General features: G+C 33.2%; 1 protein-coding gene across 1 annotated transcript; it reads left to right on the top strand.

Annotated features, from left to right (window-relative positions):
• The first annotated feature begins 3,984 nt into the window (after positions 1–3,984).
• Positions 3,985–23,340, top strand: GAUT7 (galacturonosyltransferase 7). Its single transcript, XM_022040880.2, has 10 exons — positions 3,985–4,469; positions 4,845–4,876; positions 4,966–5,022; positions 5,192–5,251; positions 17,051–17,132; positions 17,226–17,272; positions 17,363–17,661; positions 21,036–21,390; positions 21,478–21,996; positions 22,358–23,340. The coding sequence occupies exons 1-10, from the start codon at positions 4,337–4,339 to the stop codon at positions 22,634–22,636; spliced, it is 1,863 nt and encodes a 620-aa protein (XP_021896572.1). The 5' UTR covers positions 3,985–4,336; the 3' UTR covers positions 22,637–23,340.
• The last annotated feature ends 1,383 nt before the right edge of the window (positions 23,341–24,723 follow it).

Below are 24,723 nucleotides of genomic sequence, written 5' to 3'. Positions count from 1 at the left end.
TTAGTAAGTCAGTCCAAAAGACCTTCTTTAGACAATCTACTCATTCGATCTTGGACAATATGGCCAAGTCTTGCATGTCACTTAACAGATTCAGAATCATAATTAAAGTGAGAAACATAAGCAAACATATAATTATTATATATATTATCATCCAAGTTAAGAACAAAGAAATTTTTTCTTAAAGACCCATGATAAAAAACATCGACATGATATAAAATGTCTAAAGTATGAGGTTAAAGTTAAAAGAGATCCCAATCTCAACAAAGAAATAGTTGAAAGTAAATAGCATCGCACCCTGGATGCATAGAGAGTATCATGAGGAGTAAAATATTTTCTCCACGTAGCTTGAGCTGGTATATTTTGATTCTAAGGACGTCATCTTCATTGTCATTATCCAATACAACAGTTTGCAGACCCACTGGGACATGATGATAGCCCACGAATCCAGCCTGATTTTGAACTACATGTTTGGTTGCTCCCGTGTCTACAATCCAATGAGGAAAAGAATTATCAACTAATGCATAGAAACAAATAAATAAATCAAGAGTCAAAATAGAGAAATGTACCTTTTTTCGGTTTGAAACAATCACGAGTGAAGTAATCCTTATTGCCGTAATTGTAGCACTTCATACGCGCTATATTTTTTTCTCTATCTTAACCTTATGTTATTTGGCCACACTACCTTTAGGTCCATTAGCTTTATAAGGGCACTGACCTTTTTTAAATTGTTTAACACAATTAGGCTTATTTTCTCTATATTTTGCCCCATGAGCAACAAACGTTATTGGAAAGATTAAACACTTTGACGTTCAACCTCCATCTTAATGTGCCTAGCAATTTCAGAGAAAGTATTGATGTGTTCACTATAAACCATCAGAAGTTTAAAATTTTTCCAACATTCAAGTTCTTCTAGAAGTGAACGAATCACATTCAAAACCTACTCTTAATCTCTTATGTCACACCTTTTAACCTTAATACCATGAACCATAGCACTCATGACACTTAAGTATTCGGCTATAATGTGCTTTGGATCCTTTTCATATTTCATCCACTTTAAATCCAAGGCACAGAGTCTTGTTGCAGATGTTTAGCCATAAATGACCTTAAGTTTATCCCATATGTCCTTAACCGTGAAACAACTCTTGAACTCTCTAATGAGATTGTTTTGCATGTAATACAACATAGTATAGCGCGCAGAATGATCATTCTTAGACTATTCCTATAACTAGATCCTCATTGTACTAGTCACTACTGATATCTTTTGGCTTAAGTATAGTAGTGGTTAAGGTTTTCAAAACCTCGTGCTCATTAAGAAGATACTGAATTTTTTTATGTCATATATCATAATTTATCCTATCCAACTTCTCATTAGTGGACAGATTAGTAATCATATTTTTGGTTGCTATTTCTACAAGTATATAAAAAAAAATGAACATTAGACACCATTTTTTATAATTAAATTATCAAAATTTTATTATTTATAGCATATGTTAAAAAATTTAGCTATGCTCATAATTATCATATATAACACAAATTAGAAACATTATAAATTAATTATCATAATAAAAATTAAATGGAACATATATGTGGAACTCTTTAATTTTTCCAAACTAGTTAGCATAAAAAAAATAAATATCACATATACAGAGTTATCTCTACTTAACAAAAGAGACATAACTAACTAACTAATGTACATAAACTAATTAATACATGTTATTACATTGATGATAAAAAAAATGGCATAATAGACTACCAATATTGTTGTCCAAATAAAAAAAATATGCATGGATGGAATATTTTAATTAAAAAAATACTATTAGATTAAAAATACGATAATTATATAATTTGTCAATAACTATAGTACATACGTTTGTGTCAAGATGGCCAATTGGCAGGAAAGTTTTAAATTAAATTTTTGAATCAAAAGGTTGCGGGTTCGACTCCCACTCTCAACATTTGATTTTTTTATTCAAGAAAAAAAATAAAATAAGTGACATCATCATAGAGACAAAAAAAGAATAGTAAAATAAAGAAAATCCTTTTTTCTTCTTTCTTGCACACAATACACCTCTTTTTTTTTTCATGAATACATAGTGCATCATCCGCTTTTCCCTTTTCTTTTTCTTTCATGCACACACAATGCAACTTTTCTCTTTTTTTTTTTTCTTTTTAAATACCTTCATGGGGATACCAAAGTACTTAGATTTTTATTGTCGGCGACCATATCCACTGTAAATGTGTACATATATTCAGACATCTCAATACTTACATTCAAGAGCCAAGTCGAAAGAAGTCAAATGCGCCACTCAGATGAGTTTTTTTTTCAAATTCTTATAAAAAAAATATACATGAGCAAAAAGAAAAACATGTTTTCTAGATTCTTCATCATCATCAAGTTTTAAAAAAAATCAATGAACTTAATCTAAATTAGAGCATGATTATTGTCGGGTATGATGCAAATAATTAAGTTCTAATACCACTGTAAGCAAATTAATACGAATCTTAATGTAGAAACAATAAAACAATATGCTTGTTTTTCTATCCATAGAGAATGATCCTTAATTGTTAATGCTCTTGACTGCCTCTATTTTTTCCTAAATGTTACTAAAATTTCAGATAATTTTCACACTCTAAAACTTAAGTCTGTTTATGGTTTAACTCAATATAAGAGAAAAAATGATAATATATTATTTTTTGGGTATTATCTTCTTCCTTTTTTAAAATATAAATAATTTTTTCTCTCTTTTATGTTAAGAAAGAATCATGTATTTTTACAAAATATTTCTTCCTTATAGGTTCAAAAAGAGTCGTGTCTTTTTACAAATGGTATTGTAGGCGTTCCTGATTTTATGCAACAATGTAGAAATCATCTACGATGTTAGGGACATCTAATGTCCTCTTCAATATCTGTGTAATGTGTATATATTATCTATAAATTAAATTATCATAATGAAAATAGAGTAAGTTGTGTACAAAAGAGTGATGAAAACACATGGGGAATGTATCCCGATGTTTATATAGGAGGATGAGGAGAAAAAAATAAATGTTCGTTGATAATTAATTTAAAGATGTCAGTGATTTGTCCTTAGAAACTAAGATTTGAGCATGGTTCAAGTTGAAGGCCTTTGTCATTTATTTTTTATAGGCATCACGTGACGATAAGCTTACCGCTACTACTTCTTCTTTAACCAGATTCTCTTTCCCTTTCCTCCTTTCTACTGTTAACATGAATCGCGCTAGTCAATGTCCATAGCTAATATGATTAGTATGAATCTATTTAATTACCAAGATTTGAGATAAATTCAAAATCTCGAAATACAATGAAAAATGAGAACCCTAAATTTATGTAAATAAGTTTATTATTTGACAACAAAACCCTAAATTAATAAAAAAATTGTAAATTCACATAAATTTGAAGGAAAGAAGGGAGTTGAACATATATTTTTCTTAAAATTTCTTAAAAAAGACTTATTTTGTCGCATATAAATTATGTCTTCATTTTTTTTTCTAATTGTGATATGTTTGAACCAATTTGTATGCATATTTTTTACCATGTCAAATATCATATAACATATCGTGAAACATCTAACGTATATTATGACTTATAAAAGGATGTCATATGTCTAAAAATTTTGTAAGCGATATATAAAATGAGTGATGTTAGATATTAATAATATAGTAACTAAATTAATATAAAATTAAAGTAGAGATTCTATACAAAAATAAATAGTACAATAACTGAATTTTTATTGTATCCATAATATGGGCATAAATTTTTCTTTTAATTAAAGACAAAGCAAAATAAATTTTCAGATGAATTTTTATTATTATGAGAAGAAATCAAACAAGTCATAAGGATTTAGGAAAATAATGGGCACACTTGTTAGTTGTAGAGAGGTGATGTCACGCAACAGCCATGAACCTGCTGGTTACGATAATATCCCACGTGCAAAAGTAAAGTTGATAAATTCTCCCTCGTTAAATCCTTCCTATGGAAGGGATGCACGCAGGAGTGCACACAACAGTAGCAGGAGGGGACGCGGCTGTTGAAAGTGAAGCAAAATACGGTGTGAGAAGAAAGAAAGAGGGTGAGAAGCTTGGGCCGGAAGCCTGAGAAAGCAGGATTATCCTAGCTTCACAGACACGGAAGGGAACTGAGGGAGGATTGTCAGCATATGTCGACGCCTGTGATCCGTCGTTAACAGTGCTGGTTGTTAATGCCTGAGAATCGTGCTAGGAATTATGTTTTCTCCATAGCTAAACTAGAAGAAGAAGGAAAGGAAAAGAGGAAGCAGGGGAGTGAAGAAGAAGAACAGTTGGGGGGAGGAAGTGGAGGATGAAAGGAGGGTTTGGCCCTGCGAAAAGGAGATGGAAAGGGCTGGCAATTGGTGTACTCTTCCTCGTTTTCCTTTCAATGCTCGTTCCCCTTGCCTTTTTGCTTGGCCTTCACAATGGCTTTCACTCTCCTGGTATCTCTCTTTACGTTCATTCCTTCTGATCTGTTCCTATTGATTATTTCTTGTTTTCTTCTGGTTTTATATTCTCCCTCCAAGTGGGACATCTTCCAATTCCTTTGCTCAATCGCAGATCTGCAACCAATAAATAATGTTCGTCAGCCTCGGATCCATGTGCCTTTTTCTTTTTCTTCTGTTTGTTGAACTATTTATTCTCAATTTTACATTTTCTCGTTCGGATTAACGATAATTGATCACTAATGTGCTCCAGATCTCTCTATATATTATTCATTTCGGGTCTACATGATATTTTTATGCAATTCAGTTATTTGCTCTATTTTTCACTTTATTGTCGGTAAATATAATATCTTCTTTTTTGGGGTTTCCTAGGACTTGGGACTGCGCAGCAAACTCCGGCTCCGGTAAGAATTACTTTTTCTGTGAATTTATTGACAGTATGCGGCAATTCCTTTTCCTCTTACTGATACACTTCTCCCTTGAATGGAATCAGAATGGTATCAGGACTCATGGTAGATACGACTCCAAAAATGTCCCAAATCAGTCTGAGGTAATGTATTATTTTTACTCTTGGATGATGCTATCATTATCTTTATCAACTTTCTTTTCTGAGAATATGAATTTTCAATAGGAGTTCATTAGTTGTAACATTGTCAACTTCCTGCTTCAACAAATACATCTATGTCTTGGCTTTAATTACTTCTACCCTATTTTTGCAGAGTGATAAGCAGAGTCATAACAATGACCCCGTGGGAAAAGTTAGGCCCACTCTTCCAAAGGTTCATTGCTTAAGTTCTTATGGTTAATACTAACTTTTGGAATGTTTTAGAGTGTAGTCTTGTTTGTTACAATATGTTTGTTATTTATGTTGGCAATTCATATGAATATCAATGCATTGGATAAATTAGTGGATTTGAGAGCTATTTAGTTTTGTGGATTACAGTATCCTCCTCCTGTTCTAAAAATATAAGGCATCTGCTTTATGAACAGCAATCCAGCAATTTTTTGATGAATTTATTTTGTGATGGGTGGGAATCTCTTGTGCCTTTTAAATTAAAAAAAATGATGCCTCTTCCTGCTTCATGGAATCAAAGCTGTCTATGCTGATGAAAACTATATATTACCAGAATTACTGCAATAGGATCTTCGTAATTTAGATCTCTTTTTACTTTTATCACCATTGAAATAAAATTTAAGCTATAACTTACTATCTACCTTACATGTAAATATTTAATCTTGCTTATACTTTGGAATGTTCTAAATTTGTTCTTTCCTTTGGAAAATCAAAATGGGATGTGTTAGTTTTTATGGCCATGTCATTTTAATCCTCTATTATCAGATTGAAAAGTACGAAGCAATTGTCTAAAGATTTTTTGGCAGTAACAAAGATTATGGCATGGAGGGAACAAATTTATTGCAAGAGGTTTAGGCAAATGTACAAGAGAAGGATTTGTTTCGATATCTTTTCAAGAACCTCAGCAACAACTTAATATACAAAAGTACTTATTACTTTTATAGGTCCAAAGATATAACTGTCAACTAGACTTGTCTCATGGGTCAAGAAGGTAAACGCTTTTGGGGACTTCTCCATGAGAGATCAGAAGTGGCTGTGTAATTCTACCACTGCACTGAAAACTATCTTGTTATGAAGAAGCACTGCCATAATATCATCTCCGACTAACTTTTCTTATGGGATACTATTGATTATGTTACCCTTTTGCAGCAACAATGCGGACAAGTCTGTCCTAAATCTGAAAAATTAGAGACTTGAACAAATATCTATTGGACATAAACTTAAGCTGAATACTAGGAGTAGTAGGAAGCTTATGGATGGTCGGGGTACTTCTACGTGACATTCTATTAGGTCATGTTTTTGTTGTTTAGTGAGCTTGGAAGGATGTTCGATGTCACTCTTTTCTAAGTTTCTGGATCTTTGCGGTATTGATAGGTGCAAAAGTCTCTTTTGGGGGATTAACTAAGGATATCAATTTGGGACCACTTGTAAGTGCATAGTGTGGCCTCCTTCTTTAGTGCGTGGCTAAGTCAAATTTGGAAGATGATAATGTTGATTATTCGCTTTTGAAGCTCAATACTACAAAGACCTTCATAGTCAAGTCCTATTTTTATCGTCTTGCAACTATAGCTCATGATTTGGATGAGTTCTCCTGGAAGCAGATTTGCAAAAGGAACTCTAACATTTCTTGTTTTCTCTGCTTGGGAGACAATTAAGAGCAAGATTCTTATGATTGACAACCTTAGGAAGATGGGTGAGTGGACGGATGCTGCTTGTGCAAGCTGAGTATCTAGATCACTTGCTCTTGTCTATATCCTATCTTTGTATTGTACCACACTTGAATTTCTAAAGCTTATAAGTGGATGATTATAAGATGGGTGGCGATTGAGTTGTATGCTTGCGAAGGCATTTATTGAGTTTGAGTTGAAGTTGATATTCCTTATTCCTTTGTATTCTTCAGGTTTTTTGGCAAGAGAGCAATAAGAAGGTTTTTGATGGGATATATTTCTCACTGGTTGGATCAAAGATCTTTGGTCTTAGGGCCACGAAGGGTAGAGGAAGAAAGGGCAAATTGAGACTAGAGGTCAACGCTTTCTCTTTGTAAGAATCCTGTTATTGAATCTACTCCCAGTGGTTAAGTAAGGGTAGTAGGATTCGACTAGCTTGATAGGTGCAAGATGAGATTTCTTAACCTTGCAATGGGGACAATCTAGAGTAGATGAAAGAATGCTCGATTAACAAGCAAGAAAGCCTGCCTGGTGCTGGAAAGTCAAAAAGAGAAGCAAAAGGAAGGAAAATAAATTCCTAATATGTGTACTGTAGTAATATGGTTCTGGTCGGGGACCCTGGTATACTGTACTAATATGTGTAGTTCCCCGTAATTCGAGTGAGATTAGCTAGCTTAATTGTTTTAGACTACTTAGTCTATGTACTCTTATTACCTATTAATACAAACAAAAAGATAGTAATTATCATATGCCGATCGAAGTACTCCTTAGTAGGCATTGGCTATCCATCACTACAGTAATTTTCTTTGTGATGGTAACTACATGATTTAACTTGATGTATTGTTGATGCAAAATAGGAATATGCTAGAATGAAAACATTTACTATTATGAGATTTTTATATAATTGTAATGTTTGTGTATTATTAAGGGTAATTATTATGAAAATTTTTCACTATTATGATTTTACTTGAGTTGTTCAAGTTGCAATCATTGTCACAAGTCAATAATATTGCTGGAACCTCGACAATAGGAGGATCTTATGACTACAGCTCTTCGTAAATTTACCACGTATGAAAATGATTTATTTGATACTATGGGTGACTAGTTATGTCAGGACTATTTTGTTTTTGTAGGTTGGCTTGGTTCCTTGCTCTTTCCTTATGCAATTTTACTATATGGGCCTAGTAGGGTTGATTGGCGGATGCTTCCAGTTTTCCGAATTTGTATCAAATTTTTTCTTTCTCATCATCTACTGTTATTATAATGTCATCAATGTATATTAGAAGAGTTGTAACTTGCCTTGTTTATGAATGTTTGATGAATAGAGTATGGTCTTCTTGAGTCTACTTAAATCCTACATCTATCATCATCCTTATGAATCTGCCAAATCATGCTCTTGGCAATTACTTGAGTTCTTACAGAGTTTTTTTTAGTTTACATATGGAATTAGCTCTTCTCTGTCTTGGAGTGTGGCTGTCACTAGGAATTTGAAAGACTGGGAGGTTGAAGAATAAAAAAAACTTCTTCAAACCCTTGCTAACGTCAAAATGGGTACTAAAACTGATAAATTAAGGTGGAATTTAAGCAAAAATAACTCTTTTACTGTTAAATCTCTATATAAAAACTTGATGGACAGAAATCACTCTACTGCTGTTTTTTCTTACAAAATCATTTGGAATAGTTCCGTTCCACCCAGAATTTCGGTGTTTGCTTGGGAAGCAGCTATGGATTCTATTCTCATGCTTGACAACCTTATGAGAAGAGGTTTTATGTTGGCTAACTGGTGTGCATTATGCAAGCAGAATATGGAATCTTGCAGGTGAATTTTGTGGTGGATTCTGAAAGTTTTATTATGGTAATGGTGGAGAGTCATCCGCAGTTCACACTTGGGCAAAGACCCAATAGACCAGCAGAAGGCCAAACTCCTCTAAAGCTGCAGACTGCAAAAAAATGTCTGTTCTCTAAAAAAAAGTCTGAGAGATACAGATGAAGAAACTAATGGCAAGGAATTAAAGAGCTCCAATTAGTAAGGAAATCTCATATTCCAGTTGCACAGAATAGTTCTTAGAGTTGAGTGACTTCAACTGATATGTGGCAAAGGGTTGTGTGACAAAGATGGTAGGGTAAAGTCTATTAAAAATTTCGTATCATTATCTCCCAATATGACTCTCCTTGAAGATAAGGTTGAGTGAAATAGGATCTTGTCCAACAAATGTAACATTGTAGACATATAAGTTTTTGAGGAATGATGGTAACATTTGTACCATTTTTGAGGAGTAGCACCCCACAAATGTACATTTTAGACATCTGGGATCAAGTTTTTCTCTTTGATGAGAATGAATATGAACGAAAACGACATACACAAATATTTGATGTCTGAAATGGTTTGTGACACTTACTATTAAGTAAAATTTTTTGAAGTGTTTCTAGAAAAATTTTGAAGTTAAGAATTCTGGTGGATAGACATTTAATAATGTAAGTGACAGTAAGGATAGCTTTGCCTAATATTATTTTGAACACTGTTTTGGATAGAAAGGCTCGGTGGTGGTTAAAATGTTACTATTCTTGTGTTCATTACTTTGTCTTGTTGTGGAGTGTAGACATAGGATAATTCATGAAAAATTCCTTCTTGACGGAAGAATGATGAAAGTGTGATTAGAAAGATTTTTGGTTTGTTGTTGATGCGAAATCTCTTTATGGCAGTTAGAATTGAGTTTTTATCATGTTGTAGAACTACATATGATATGATTAACGTCAAATTTGGATTTGAGAAAAAGTAATAAGGTGATTCTAATGCAATCATCAATAAATAATACAAACCATTGAGTTCAGAAAGATTAAGTATGAGGGTTAGTCCCTAAATATCACTGTGAATTAATGAAATAAAGTTAAAAATTTTTTATTACTAATGAGAAATGTTATACGCATGTTTTGCAAACTCACAAATATTATCATGTAAATTTTAATATTTTGAATTTTTAAACAATTAAGAAAACATAACCTTTAAGATAGATAAGGATGAGTGCCCAAGTCTCTTATGGTGGAGTCAAATCGTGTGGATGAGATCCGTAGAAATGGGATAGAAGGCTCCTCTATGTGCATCCAAATAGTAGAGTCCATTTTTACCTTCAACACGTTCAATCATCTTTCCCAAATTCTAATATTGAAAGTTATAGTGAGAAAAGTCAAATGTTACTTTTATGGTTCAAGTCTTATGATAACTTATTGATTCACACAAGATCAATATATAATTTGGGAACATGTAATACATTTTTTAGAATAAAAGTAGGACTAATCTTAATGTTAACATTGACTGTTATAATATTGATGGAACCATCTGCACCGATAATCTTCATAGTGCTTGGACATAGAACATATGTACGAAAATATTGAGAAGTATTGATTATATAATTTTTGACTCCTAACTCTATAATATAAGAATTTTCAAAGGGTTTATTTGAGACATTTAAATCGTGTAGAAAGGAAAATATACATAAATGTTTTGTTACACTTGCATTTATGAACTTCTAAAGGTCCTCCAAACGACTTTCGCAATCAGTCAATCTTAGTTTTAAAAGCAGTAAGATCGACATGTGTTTCACATTTTGGGTTAGAGATAGGTTACCAAAGTTGTCAATAGTTAAAAAATAAATTCTCGGTAACCAAACAACCCAAAATGTGATGTCACCTATCTCTAACTTTATCACCCTCCTCCTCCACTATCTCAAAGCTTAATCCTTATGTGTAAATATCATTTTTATATGGATTGGTACTCCCTTGTGCCTGTAATTAATGAATACACTTATATTTTTTATTAAAAAAGGAGATCAACGTGTTTCTTCTTCTTGTTGGTTGACCATATGAGCCTTTGAGGATCTACTGAGATGTATTTTTATATCCTAACTTTTTACTGAAAATACTTGTCTTGCAATTTTCAATAACTTTTTTTTGTATGTTTGGGCTTTTTGCTAAAAGAATACAAAAGATTGTCCCTTCTATTTGCTCTTGGGTTGAGTCCTCAGAGTGACTCACCTCCTTTGTATGTGAGGTCAAGGTTGAACTATTGTGGGACGAGATTCTAACATAACTCATTTTCTACTTTCTTTTATTGTTACAATAGAAATTACCTCATTGAGTGGTGACATTTCATCTTTTCTAAAAAATTTTAGATTTGTATCTGATCATATTTAGGATTTAGTCCTACCAAAAATTGATAAGTATGGTCATTTTCTACAAACTTCTTGAGATGAGTTCCATTTTGAGTGCAATCCATGGAAGGTGATACTGGTCTAGTCATGCTACCAGTTTATTAGCAAGTTAAGATATTCATTTATTGACTTGTTTCCTTGTTTGGTGGACCGTGTATCTTGACCGTCAAGTTATAAATTTGTGAGGTTTCATTGAATTTAGTGTAAGTGTCGATGATTGTGTTTGACATTGTTTTTGCTGTGGGTAAGAACATCACGGTTTTACTTATATCTGAAACTATAGAGTTCTGTAGTCATAACATGATCATAGAATTTTCTTTGTCCCAAACATCAAACATATGGTCTCCTGGTTTTGGTCTAGTACCTAAAAGATGATTGAATTTATCTTTACCCTTAAGGATGATCCGAATTAATTGGGACCAACTCAAATAATATATGCCTTTAAAGAGATAAACCATCTTTCATTGATTGATATTCATTGATGAGATTTCCCATGTGGAAATATGTTTCAGTATTTGGAATGTTACCTTTGATATTCTTCAAGAATTGTATGGTAAGGTCGAATAAGAAAAACATGAGAGATTTTGCCAAAAACACAAGTGGGCGCGTGAGGAGGGAATTCGCAGCTTGAGGACATACGCAGTTGATGTGGTTCTGCTGATGAAGCATGAAGGAGGCTATGCACAGAGGTCAAACATCATGGACTAGTGTTCGGCTCAGCTAACTATGTTGGGAGCGACTAGGGCTGTGTGTCTAATTAGATGTAAGGCAAGGGCAAAAACATTGGTAGGGATGTGCTGCAGGAAACAACGGTTGAGGGGTGACCCGGTTGCTGGAGCAGAGAGTGGCGCAGAGGAGTGAGAACCATTTGACATGTGTGGTTGCTTTGAGATAACAGCCACGTCTGAGCATCAAGGCAGAACAGAGCAGCAACAAATATGAGTTGTGCGGTCACGACAGAGAACATTGCGTTTGGTCCAAGCCATGTCTGGTGGTGTAGTCGCGACAGAGAAGCTTACGTGTCTGGTGTTGCGGTCATGGCCGTGTTTGGATCAGAGAGATGTTTGTGACTGCACAAAAATATCTTTGGAACACAAAGGGAAGGTTGTGCGACCACACGAAAGAGGGGAGTCGTTGTGGCAAAGGGATGGTGTGCAACAGGATGCCGTGGCTAAATGGTTCTGGCATTAGTGATGAAGGCTGGGTTGGTTGGTCCTAGTAGCCAGTGGCTGTGGCTGGCCGCTGGTCTACAGTCTGCGAATAGGGATTTTCTTTTCTATTCCAACAATAAAGGCTTAATAGATATTGAGATTAAAGTTCTTTTAACCTAGTGCTCTGATACTATGTTAACAAAGATTTGACATATGTTCTATTAAATGTTATAAACCTATATATACAGACTTTTTAGGACGGAAAAAAAAAAATTAATTACAATTAATTCATAGGATGTAATTTACCCTTATACCCTTTAACCTAATTTATTATTTTTTACACAGTTTCCATTATGTTTGTTACCGAAGAGAAGGATGGAACAGAGTGCTTGTTATATCATCATAGGGAAGCTCAAAGGTCAATGTTTTATATCATTCACCACGTCGAAACCCATGGATGGAGTTTTCACTGATCTAGGAAGAATATTATGGAATGGATTAGCTCTAGATTGCTTAAATAGGTTACAAATTATAAGCACGTTAAATATAAAACTACTGTACTATTTAGGAGTTTATCGTTAGTAATTTTAGGATTTCATTTAATTAGTATTTACATTTCCTATTTGTTTAGTACTAATATTTGTTTAGTTCAATCTTGTCTAGGAAATGCTACCTTGAAGCATTATGAGTATCTTTACAATTTTATTTTTGAGATGTGTCACTTAATAAAATAATTTAGGAGCATTCGATTTTCTGGTTCTGATGCGCTCAAGCCCTTAGAGTTTAGGATTTCCTTGTTCAACTAATGAATTTCTTTGTCTTTAGGACCTTGCTAAGTTTTGTCTTTAAATGTATATCAAGAGCCATTAAAGTTAACATCAGATGCACATTGTCTATCACTAAAAGAATTGCTTACTGATCAATTTCTCGAGCACTCAAATATTTTTAGACACTTGAAATTGCTTATTGAATATGTGAGCCAACTAGAAGAATTGCCGCCATTCCTTATGACAATGCACTATTGACCAAGGGTTTTGGGTTCATTGTTCTGCATTTAAAATATTAGTTGGCAAGATGAGGGGTTAGCAGTTAAAGAGATCTTATTTCTTGAAAGCATTGCAAGACTTAAAATCTAGTCTCTGGATTTTGATTATGGGGCAGTAATTGAAAAAAATGTTTAGGCACTTCTTGAAGTCTAGACAACTTTAATGGATTGATGTTCTCTCATATATGAAGGGAATCATGGCTCTTTCTTTTTCTACTTTCTTCTCTCCTATAGAATGTCTAAACAGATCATAAAATTTTTTGTTAGTTGCTTACAAGTTAGCAGGAGAGGCCTTGAAATTTGTGCCTTCAAGTTATAACCATATGCAAGTTATAACCTTGAAATTTGTGCCTTCAAGCACCAAAATCTTCAGGCATTCCTCTGCATGACTACAGGGTTGTAGTTATTATCATATGCAAGAGCTATCTCTTTCTATGGAGCAAAATATGTTGTTACTATTGACCACCTAGCTAATGAGAGTAAGAGGGTGTTTGATATTTCTAGAAGAAATGTGGTTAAAGTAGTAGAGCGCTTTAAGTTATTTGAATAGTAAATTCTTATTAAAAAATTAAATAGGTACTTATTTGAGCGAAACGTTGATAGTAAAAAATAAGTAGCTGTGCTTTGGTAGAAAAAACAATGTATATGTTTTTGCCAAGGATTTATGACTTACATTATTATATTTATTGTTAATTTTAAACAATTCAGAGTATCATTAAGATAACCAGTTCGATAGAAAAATAAAAACCTAAATAGTTAGTAATATGGTGCTTATCAAATAGAGAGATTGAACTAGGATAGCTAGAAGTTGCTTATGGTTAGCTAGTCAGCAACACCACACACTATGATCTTTTCATGAGGTAACTGAAGAGATTATGAGATATGAATTCCACTGAAGAGAGTAACCACTAAATGATGGAACTCTTACTAGTAATAAGAACCGTCATCACTCAAGTTGAGGGATGTTGATGTCTTAGTTGATTTGAATTACATGAAGAAATAAGGCCTCACCTTAAGAGGTTCTATCAAAATTTTTTTGTGCTCCTAATAATGATAATGAAAGTTTGTTGATACTGGATTTATCATGCTTACTTCTTTCTTTAACACTTAGGAATACATGCTTTTGCAGACAATTTCATTTTCTCAAGACAGACTTAGATTTGGTGGAATAGACATGCCTAAGTTTTCGGCTTTTTGCTACTTTAACATTTCAAAGTTTGAGGTCAAGTTTTTATTTCTGTTGGAGAATGATGCAAAATAGGATCGTTCTGCAATGAAAATAGCTATTGTTAGAGTTTTTATTAACTTTACATATTACTGAGGATATTTTGTGTATTTTGAAACTATAAAATAGATTGTTTATTATTTTTAGGAATTTTATTTCGTAGCTAATTAGAAGTTTATTCTATTAACCTTGTTTAAAAATATGAGGTTGTGTAGACACCCTATAGATATGTGAGTTATTCATCACTGTCAAACAGACTGCTTATGGATAAAAATCTATTAATGTTCTTATTAAATTGAGTGTCTAACTCTATGGTTATGCTTGTGCCAATCCTATGATTGTGGTTGTTGCCAATCCTTGTTACTGTAAATCAGATTTATCTTATCCTTTCTTTAATGTCTTTTTATCTTTCTAAACCTGGCTGCATCAACAACTTTTGTCTACTTTTCATGTAAAACAATAATTTGATTTCATGAAAACATAGGAATTAATATTTTTCTACACTACCTGTTGTTTTTGCCATTTATTAGAAAAAGGAGAAAAATTTCCATATCTTTGTTCGTTATTGATAAACATAGTTCTTGATGACTCTTCCTACCTTTCAGTGGTATATTCGGAAGATTCAAACTTATGTTCCTTTCTTAATACAATGGAAGGACTATATTTAGACTTAGCAAATGCAATGTGGCAGATTTTGGAAACTGCAAAGACTGCTCTTTGATTTTCTTTAGTTGTTTATGGCTTAACTGTATAAGCAGCATAACATTTGAAGTGGTTGAGTAAAGGAATTGATGAACTGTAATTAGATAGATGGTGACTTAATTAACTTCAAACATTTAAAAAAAATTGGTTCTGTGTTATTTGGAGAGGTTTAGGAATATTTTACCCTTCCTTTATGATTCCGTTATAGCCCTGAGTTGGATCTAGTTATGGATTTCTTTTGGAAGAGGGTAAGGGCTCACTAAGGGAGAAATTCTCCAGAATTTAATGTTAAGGGCTGACCAAGAGGTCTCCCTTTGATCTCTTTTTAGTCGCTCGTTAAAGACCCTCTTCATCTATGAGTTTACAAAAGAAACTTAATACTCTTTGAGACAATTGCTTATCTTTTTATTCCAATCCTGTTTACATTTGTAGTTAGCCCCTAAGAAAGAGGTAACTTTTTTTTGGAGGTATCCAACTATCTATATCAACTGATACGAAGCAATTATGGTTAACTTGACTACTTATGGATTTGGTGGTAAAACCTAGATATCACATTGAAACTTTATTTTTGTTTGAGATGACACCTAAAGTTTCTTGGATATTTTTAAGCATTGTATTTAGGAGTCGATTGTATTAGGCATCTAGAGAGATTGGAAAAATTCTTTAAAATCTCTTTATTGAATAACTAACCTCTCGTCAGAAGTGAGATTAAGTAGGTATTTATAGTGATTCTTAACTAACCTTTCTAAAATAGTACTAAGCTAAAAAATAGTAACTCTAATGAGAATAGGAACTCAAATACTTAAAAAAAATAAAATCCTAAAATCCTAAAATACTAAAATTATAATAATTTGCTCCTAAATAGTTCATTTTATAATTAAAATAATTATAATTTCTAATTTTTTTAATACATCTAAACGTAATCTACTCTGCTTCATTTATAGGATATACTTAATACATATAAAGCTGTCCTAACGCCTGCAGTGAGAGAAAAAGGAATTGAAACATAACTGGCAAAAACTCAAATGAAGAGAACAGAATAATCTAATCTGCAGATTGCAGTTTCCTTCATTGAATCTAATTCAGGCATGTGATTTTTCCTGAATCTTTTATATTTCTTTCTCTGATATTTTGGACCAGTAAATTTCCCATAACATATTCTAGTAAATTTATGGATAATTTGGAATTGGATTCTATTTTTACTATGGATAATTTAAGGAAGAATGCCTGCATCATTATTAACCAGTGGCCATTTTGTCTATATGACAATGAATCCCCTAACCATCTTGCTTTTATGGTGTTTTGGAGGAAGACGGCTTTGGGATTCAGCTCTTAGTATCTTGGGCATTAAGCGGCAGATTAATGGGTTTATTTGGAATAAGCTTTTAGCTTGGGATGTAATCCACTGCCATAAAACCAAGAAGAAGATAATAGTCCTTATTCCTCATGCTTTTTTCAGGATCATATGGTGAGAAATGGATAGGAGAGTCTTTGAAGTCCTTGCATGGAATTTTGTTTGTATTAGAGATCAGTCTTTTGAGAGTTTTAACTATTTTGTTTAAAGACGAGCGTGTCCTGCATCAGGAGTCCCTTTCTAATTTCTCATCTCTTTTTGTATAACTCTTGTATATGGGTTGGCCTCCTTGATACCTGTTTATGTTATATTTACATTTTTCCGTGAAGAAAGGAGATAGTTTTAACATTTTCCTTAAAAGCAATTGCTTTAGCACCATATCGTTTTATGCATGATGGATATGACGGCAAGTTCTGCGATTGATAGGGTTAGAGATCACTGTTTCCAGATGAGTATTTAGTTAAAAGTTCATTCCCCCATGATGGATTTGAAATAGGAGACCTATTGGATATTTTGACTCACTCTTTTTATGAGTTCATTTTTATATTGGAAGATACTTTGGTGCATTGTGAATTTACGTTTATCTTTTCTTTTAAGACGTAATATATTCTGTATTATTGTTTTCTTAAACTTATTTTGTGTCACTTGCCAGGAAACTCATAGGAACACCACTAGCGAAGTTAAAAATGAAACTGTAAGATGGAATGCCACACCTAATAATCAACAACAGAAAGGTAATAATATTAAATGTGCTTTATCAGATTGCTTAAATATAACATTCATATTATCTGAGGGAGTCTTCTTTCTCGTCTTAATATGATTGACAGGGACTCCAGTGCATCCTGGTGATGTGCAATCTCTACCTAGTACAAATGTGTGTATGGATCTTGTAGTTTCCTGAATTCTTTGTTTACATGTTGTATTTGCTTTCAGAGCCTCTAACATTAGTATCCTACTCTCGCAGCATACAACTGACAGTACAGTTAAAAGTATTGAGTACAGAAAAGGAGATGTTGATGAAAGTAGAAAATTATGTGAACAGAAATTTGGGAGTTATTGCCTTTGGCGAGAAGAAAATAAAGAAAAAATGAAGGATTTAATGGTGAAGAAATTAAAGGACCTGCTTTTTGTGGCTAGATCTTACTATCCTACCATTGCAAAAATTCCAACAGAAAGCAAGTTCACTCACGAAATGAAAGTAAATATTCAAGATTTTGAGCGTGTTCTTAGTGAAAGTACTACGGATCTTGATCTTCCACCGCAGTAAGTCCTGGAAAATTTTGCATGGTCCATCTTGCATCACAGCAGTTATAGTTTGTGCTTTTGCACTAGGAGAGTGTTGAAAATATTAATAAATTACTTGGTGATTTTTTCATATCTTGTCGTGTCAAATCCATTAAATATAAAATTTTAGTACATTGTTTTAATTACATTGTTTTTCATTCCTTTTCAACCAAAGAAGTCAGCTTTGTAGAGATTGTCTGCATTTTCTACAAGTCAATATTTGTCAAATTCAAGTTCTTTATTGCGCATTGTTTCTATTGTATAATATTATAGATCACCCTGCTTTTGCATGCTCATTTCAGACCCGAGGATAGTGGAATGTCCACATCCAGCACAGGTAGGTAGTTGCAGATTGGGTCAGTTCATGTTAGATCTTGTCTTTAGGTACTTTGTCTTTAATCCGAATATCGAGCATGTCTATTTTTAGGGCTCATTTTCTGTTCGTACATGTTAACATGCTACATAATACTGTTTTCTTGACATGGCAAAATGATGCAGAATGTGTTATGACTAATTCTACTAGTTTACTATTTCTCAGTTTAATTCTAATTAGGAAAAGATTATTATAAATAACTTTAAAGTTCACTTATTGATCGTTCAAGTATTATATATTTTGGGAGTTTCTCATTTTTCTGGTTCTGTGATGCAATCAAACTCCTAAAAGTGATGTTTAAGACTTCTTAAATATAATGTGTAAGAAATTCTAGGTGCAATGTCTAGTTTTTTTTTTATCCCCAGATCTCTAATTGGACAAATCAACTTTATATGTCCTACATTAATTTCGTGTTAGAGCTAAAAGTATCCTATACATAGATTCTAAAAATCCTAAACCCAAACAGTTCCAAATCATCTGAGGAGAAAAAATAAAAAAATCATAAAACAGTTGCCAGCACCGTTCACTAGCCACCTGCCGGAGGTGGTTTTCATTGCCATCGCCACTTGCTCTAGAAGTGCCCGACCGGCCTCTCCTCGAAGCCGCAACGTGAAACTCCAACACAAACCACCACACTCGCTGGCTCAAGTTCCCTAGCCGCTGCCTCTCTTTTTCCCTAGTCGCCACTTCTGACTGAACCGAAAATCGTTGTGGTCCGGTGGCCTCTCCATGCACAAGTACTCGTTAGTGAGCATTGTAAACCGTGTTCTGTTTGACTTTTGTTAATCGGGGTTGACAAAACCGGTTTGGACAAACCACTTTATCCTCTCTCAGACTGGTTTTCAGCAGGATTCCAGGTATTTTGTTTGCTCATATAATTTGCAATTTCTTCACAGAAGTTAATGCAATGAAAAAGTTTAAACATGTGGAGTTATAAGGAGAATGAGTTATTGTTTGCGGGTAGTAGTATTGACAAGTCTTTATTTATAGTAGCTAAGCACAACTATGCAATTCAAGTGGAAAAGATCCAACCTATTCTCCAATTTTCCAAACTATAGTATGCTGTGAAAATAGATATAAAGAACTTGTCATTCATGATTTAGTAACTCAACAAAGTGTTGTTTCCATTTGTCATGGTACTTGCATTGATCCAATCTTGTGTGATGTAGTTCCTACGGCGTTTAGGCGTTCTTTTAGGTCAATCTTGGCTTTATGATCGAAAGACTCAGTATGGTGAGATTATTGACACCTATCGTTTTATGCATGACATAAAAGATATAGTTTTAAAGTTTATGAACAAATATAAACATCCAAGAGCACCTGCAATTAGTGGAAAAGATAAAGAGAATGAGTCCGTCGAAGTTGAAAAACAAAAACTGTCATATCTTCCTAAGGCTAAAGATATTCAAGTTATTCACTATCTTTCACTACCCACAGAGAGTTCTATAGAAGATCAATGCAAGAAGGAATCTAAGCCAATAATTGAGATGATGTTCAACTCAAGTATGAAGTTGAAGCGCAAATTGGTCCATATAGTGATTTCATCCTACCATTAGGATTTGACACTCGTAAACAGTACGTGTTTCCATCATGTTTGCTGTTGAAGAGAATGATCGAGCAAAAAGTTTGATTAATTTTTATGGAAAAGCTTGAGTATCAATGTTTTACATTGTTTATCATTTCAAAACTCATGAATGATTTTTCTCGAATCAGAGAAGAATGATTCAGAATAAGTTATGCCTAAATAGATTAGAAGTATAATTTTTTTAAATATGAAACTATTATGCTATTTAGAAGTCTATTATTTTATTATTTAGGCATATTATTATTGTTTTTGTAACTTAGAAATATTCTTAGTAGTATTTTCTTATTTATAATAGGACTAGTAGTCCTAATATCATTAATATTAGTTTCTTATTTTTATTAAGGGTAGTATTCCTAATTTTACTAGTTTAATAATTTCCTAGTTTAATTCTAGTTGGGAAAAAATTATTATAAATAGTTTTCTAATTTCACTTATTGATCATTCAAGTATTTAATAATATATTTCGAGTTTTTCATTTTTCTAATAGTATGATGCAATCAAACTTTAAGTGTGCGATGTTTAAAACTTCTTAGATGTGATGTATAAAAATTCGTAAGTGTGATGTCCATTTTTTTTGAATTCCCAAATCCCTAATTGGTAAAATAGACCTATTTGTCCTATCATAAAGTTATTTTTGTTGCCCTATTGCTCTGCAAATTTTAGCGGATAGTTGTATCTCGAGTGGTTTTATGTATTTTCGTGTACATTAGCTATCAATAGATGTGGCATTTCACATTATAAATCTTTTATGTTCTTGCTATTTAACATAACATCAAAACTGTTATTACTGTGAAACTTATCATAGTTCAATTTCTTGATAAGTTTGGTGACTTCAGAAGTAATAGTGAAGCAGTTAATATATCTGATTTATGTAAAATTTAAGTCTATTTAATAGATAAAGTAGGAGAACTATAGTAAAAAAATATGGTTAAGATGACTCTAGTTAATGTTTTATAGATGTAACACATTCATAATTTTGTACATAAACAAAGACAAAGATATGCAATCACTTTGATTTTTTGGGGCTTGGGTTTGTTGTTGGCCCGTTGCCTGATGGATGACATGGGAACATTTAGGATTTAGCAGTTTTTTCATTTTCAAAGCTCGTGTTCAAACAAGTTGTTTTAAGAGCATATAAATTTTTCAGAGCAGAGAATGACAAAGCGGCAAAACCTAAGGTAAATTCATAAGATGTCTGACTAGACAAAACATATGAGTTTGCAGAAACACCATGCGCTTTTTCATTTCTTTTTTTTTTCTTTCACATTTGCTTTATTTTTCATTATTGTTAATAGCAGAATGATAATAATCTGGTGTTGCCAGAGCTGAGATTCATAGTAGATGAAAAGAAACGTATCATTAAGAATGCTAAGTGCAATTTATTGGTTTAATCAGGATTGAGAAGAAGTTACAGAAGATGGAAGCTGTAATAGCAAGAGCTAAGTCTTTTCCTGTGGATTGCAATAACATCGACAAAAAATTGAGGCAAATATATGATATGACCGAGGATGAAGCTAACTTCCACATGAAGCAGAGTGCCTTTCTGTATCAACTAGCAGTGCAAACCATACCGAAGAGTCTTCACTGCTTGTCTATGAAGCTAACAGTGGAATATTTTAAATCTCCTCTTGAAATGGAGCTTTCTCATAGAGAGGTGTTTTCAGATCCTTTACTACAGCATTATGTTATAATCTCCAATAACGTTCTCGCGTCTTCTGTTGTAGTCAACTCAACTGTTAGGCATGCACGAGTATGTTTCAAGTTTCCTCCATAGATTGATTCCTACAAATGTTTAATTTTGGGTGCTGAATTCTAACCAATTTTCTTACAATCTCAGGAGAGTAGAAGTCTTGTTTTCCATGTGCTGACAGATAGACAAAATTACTATGCCATGAAGTTATGGTTCTACAAAAATTCATACAGGGAAGCTGCTGTTGAAGTCTTGAATATTGAGCAATTGAACTATCATGACAAAACAACTTCCTTACATCTGTCTTTGCCCGTGGAGTTTCGTGTTTCTTTTCACACCCATGATAAGATGCACTACTTAACAACTTTTTCACATTCTCACTATCTTCTTCCTAAGATATTCCAGAATTTGTCAAAAATTGTCATATTGGATGAAGATGTTGTTGTGCAGCACGATTTGTCGGCCCTGTGGAGCCTCAACATGAATGGGAAAGTGAATGGTGCTGTGCAGTTGTCATCCGTGAGGTTGGATCAACTAAAGAGCTACATTGGGCCAGGCAGTTTGAGTAAAAATTCTTTTGTTTGGATGTCTGGATTGAACATAATTGATCTGGCCAGGTGGAGGGAACTAGATCTTACTGAAAGCTACTGGAGGTTGGTAAGAGAGGTGAGTGAAGTTTACTTGGCAGCAGTGTCCTTTCAGCTGTTGTGTAAGCAATGGTAATTATATTAACATGGGTTGTTTGGTCTAATTCAATTCACATTCTCAGTAACTAGATCATGTCCGCGAAGTCTATGCATCATGACCTAGTATTGATTGGTTAATGAATTTGAATTGAATGGAATCAACGGAGTTGTTTGATATTAACTCCTCTTATGTCCAAGAATAGCTTTTTGCTTTTCTTAGTTGGATAGTAGCTTGGCTGGAACAGTTAATGGGTCTCTAATGTAATTCCCACATTATATTGATCTGTTTGAAGGATATAATATTGAAATTCTGACATTTGTTCTTTGATTATGTGTGCCAGATGAGTGTCGGAGAGGTATCAGCTGAAGGAGTTGCATTGCGTGCAAACTTTCTAACATTTCAGGGCCTAATCTATGCTCTTGAAGACTTTTGGGTTCTTCCAGGACTCGGTCATGACCATGGGATTAGTACCCAAGCCATTAGGAAAGCTCCAGTCTTGCATTATAATGGAAATATGAAACCTTGGCTTGATCTGGGAATTCCAAAGTATAAAGTATACTGGAGGAAGTTTCTGAACCGTGAAGATCCATACTTGAGTCAATGCAATGTAAATCCATAAGGAGCTGGTTAGGTGTATTGGTTGAATTCCTGGAAAATGTAGGGTTCCAGAAGCATGAATATGTTCATCTCAAATTTCTGGTGGTATTGAGATTTCAATTTTGTGCTACATTTCTAAAGGGTATTGGATTGAGCAAAAGTGATACCAGGGAGGATCAGCGGATATACCTTTTATTTGGTAAGCAAATGACTAGACAAATTGTCTGCTTTATGTGGAAGCAGAAGGCAGCAGGTTTCCTGTAGGCAACTGTTTTATTGGATTTGGAGAATGGAAGGTTTATCAGACAATCCGAGTAATGCTAATAAGAAGAGTATTACTCCCTGGTTGTTGGTCTTCTTGTCACTCCCTGCTTGTCAGTTTGAGAATTGAACTGGATTGGGGAGAGGAAACCTTGATGAATAAGCCTTTAGCACAAGGGTAAAATGGTGTGTTCATTTTGGAGTTGTGTAGATCATTGTTGACTGAAAAAATGAGTGGCATTATGGCTTCCTGAGCACGATATTCTTCTTTTACGGTTCACCATATATTTATTTAGAACTGTGTTTCTACTAAGGTCATGAGCTGATTATCATTGAATTTTGTATAATTAAATCAGATAGCTTCCTGTATCTGTTGAACTGATAGTTCTGATCAAATGCTTCTGAACCTCCCATTCAAGTTAAGGTAAACAGGTAAAAGTAGCTGCTGCTCACTTCATTTTGTCATTTACTTGTGGTCTTTCACTCAATGTGTTTGTTAATTTATAAGGGCAACAATAAGTTTGCTATTAAACCTGATGAGTTGTATATTTGTTTTTGTTTGTGGTATAGAAGTATCCAGTTGATTGGAAACTGTTGATTCTTGATCAGTGACTTCTTTCTATAACCAAACCAGAATGTGAACTTAATCCACCTAACTTATCCTTGATTTATTGGTCTAATCGTAGGCTTAGTATCTGTATCAGTTGTTATTTTTGGACCTTTTGCTCTGCTATGTTGACATTATGAGAGAGATGCTATATCTTCAGTTTCTTATATACTCTACCTTTGACATTCTGCACGCACCTTTTTACATTAAAAAAAGTAATTAACGGCAAATTATAAATGCATAACTGAAAATTAACATGACTTACAAAAAAATATAATTACATTGTGATAATGCTTAGTATCCAAGAAATTACAGATGTGGACTCGAAAGAATCTAGATTTATATTTGATGATGAAAAATGAAGGTGTGGACAGTGTAAAAACTATTAAATCAAGGGAGAAGGGGAAAAACCGTTCTTTTTCTAGAAAAAAATGAAGTTTTTTAAATTTAAAGTTTCTTTAAAGTTGTTCTGATATGATCAATTTTACATTAATTATTTTTTTTTATGGAAAATCTCTTATATTAATTTATGTATAATAAAACATCTTTACTAATTCATTTTCATTTATTAAATTTAAATTTGTGCTGAATTAAATATCTATAATTTAAAGATTGTTTTTGATTTAATCTGTTAATATTTTTATAACTAAACAATTAATAAACTAATTATTCAATTTAAAATTATATAATTTCGTAGTCTTTAAGAAAATAAATATACTTTAAGAAACATTAGAGGGGAATAAATAACTAGAGATTGACATTTATTTTGTCAAGATTCACGCATACTTTGTTTCAAGTGTATACCAATTAAATCTTTTCGCTTGGGGCTTTGGGGCAATAACGCAGTCAATAAGGTTTCTAGTCAAGAGTGTACGCCAAACAACACCAAAAATATTATGTTATTTTTTTAAGCTAACTATCTAAGCTCCTTTTGATCTATTCAGCCGCAAGTTTAAAATTATTCTCATGCTGTGCTGGAAATAAGGATAAAAATTTAGATAAATTACTCATTTATTCATCTAATTTTTTTTTTCCTTATAAAATAATATTGAAGTTTTTATTTTTCTTTTTTAAAAATACTAGCACTTAGAAAGATGCGAGTTCGCTCTTCTCTCCTTCCTCTTCTTTATCTGCAAATTAAAAAAGAAAGAAAAGACCTTTCTTTAGATGCAACATTTTCAAAATCAAATATCAATTATGCATTTGATTTACGTAAAATCTTTAGAGAAGTTCCCGTATTT

This window comes from Carica papaya, chromosome 6 (genome assembly GCF_054855325.1).
Source record: "Carica papaya isolate Zhongbai chromosome 6, ASM5485532v1, whole genome shotgun sequence".
Taxonomy (NCBI): Eukaryota; Viridiplantae; Streptophyta; class Magnoliopsida; order Brassicales; family Caricaceae; genus Carica; species Carica papaya.
The sequence above is the reverse complement of the archived record's forward strand: the minus strand, read 5'-3'. Positions and strand labels throughout refer to the sequence as shown.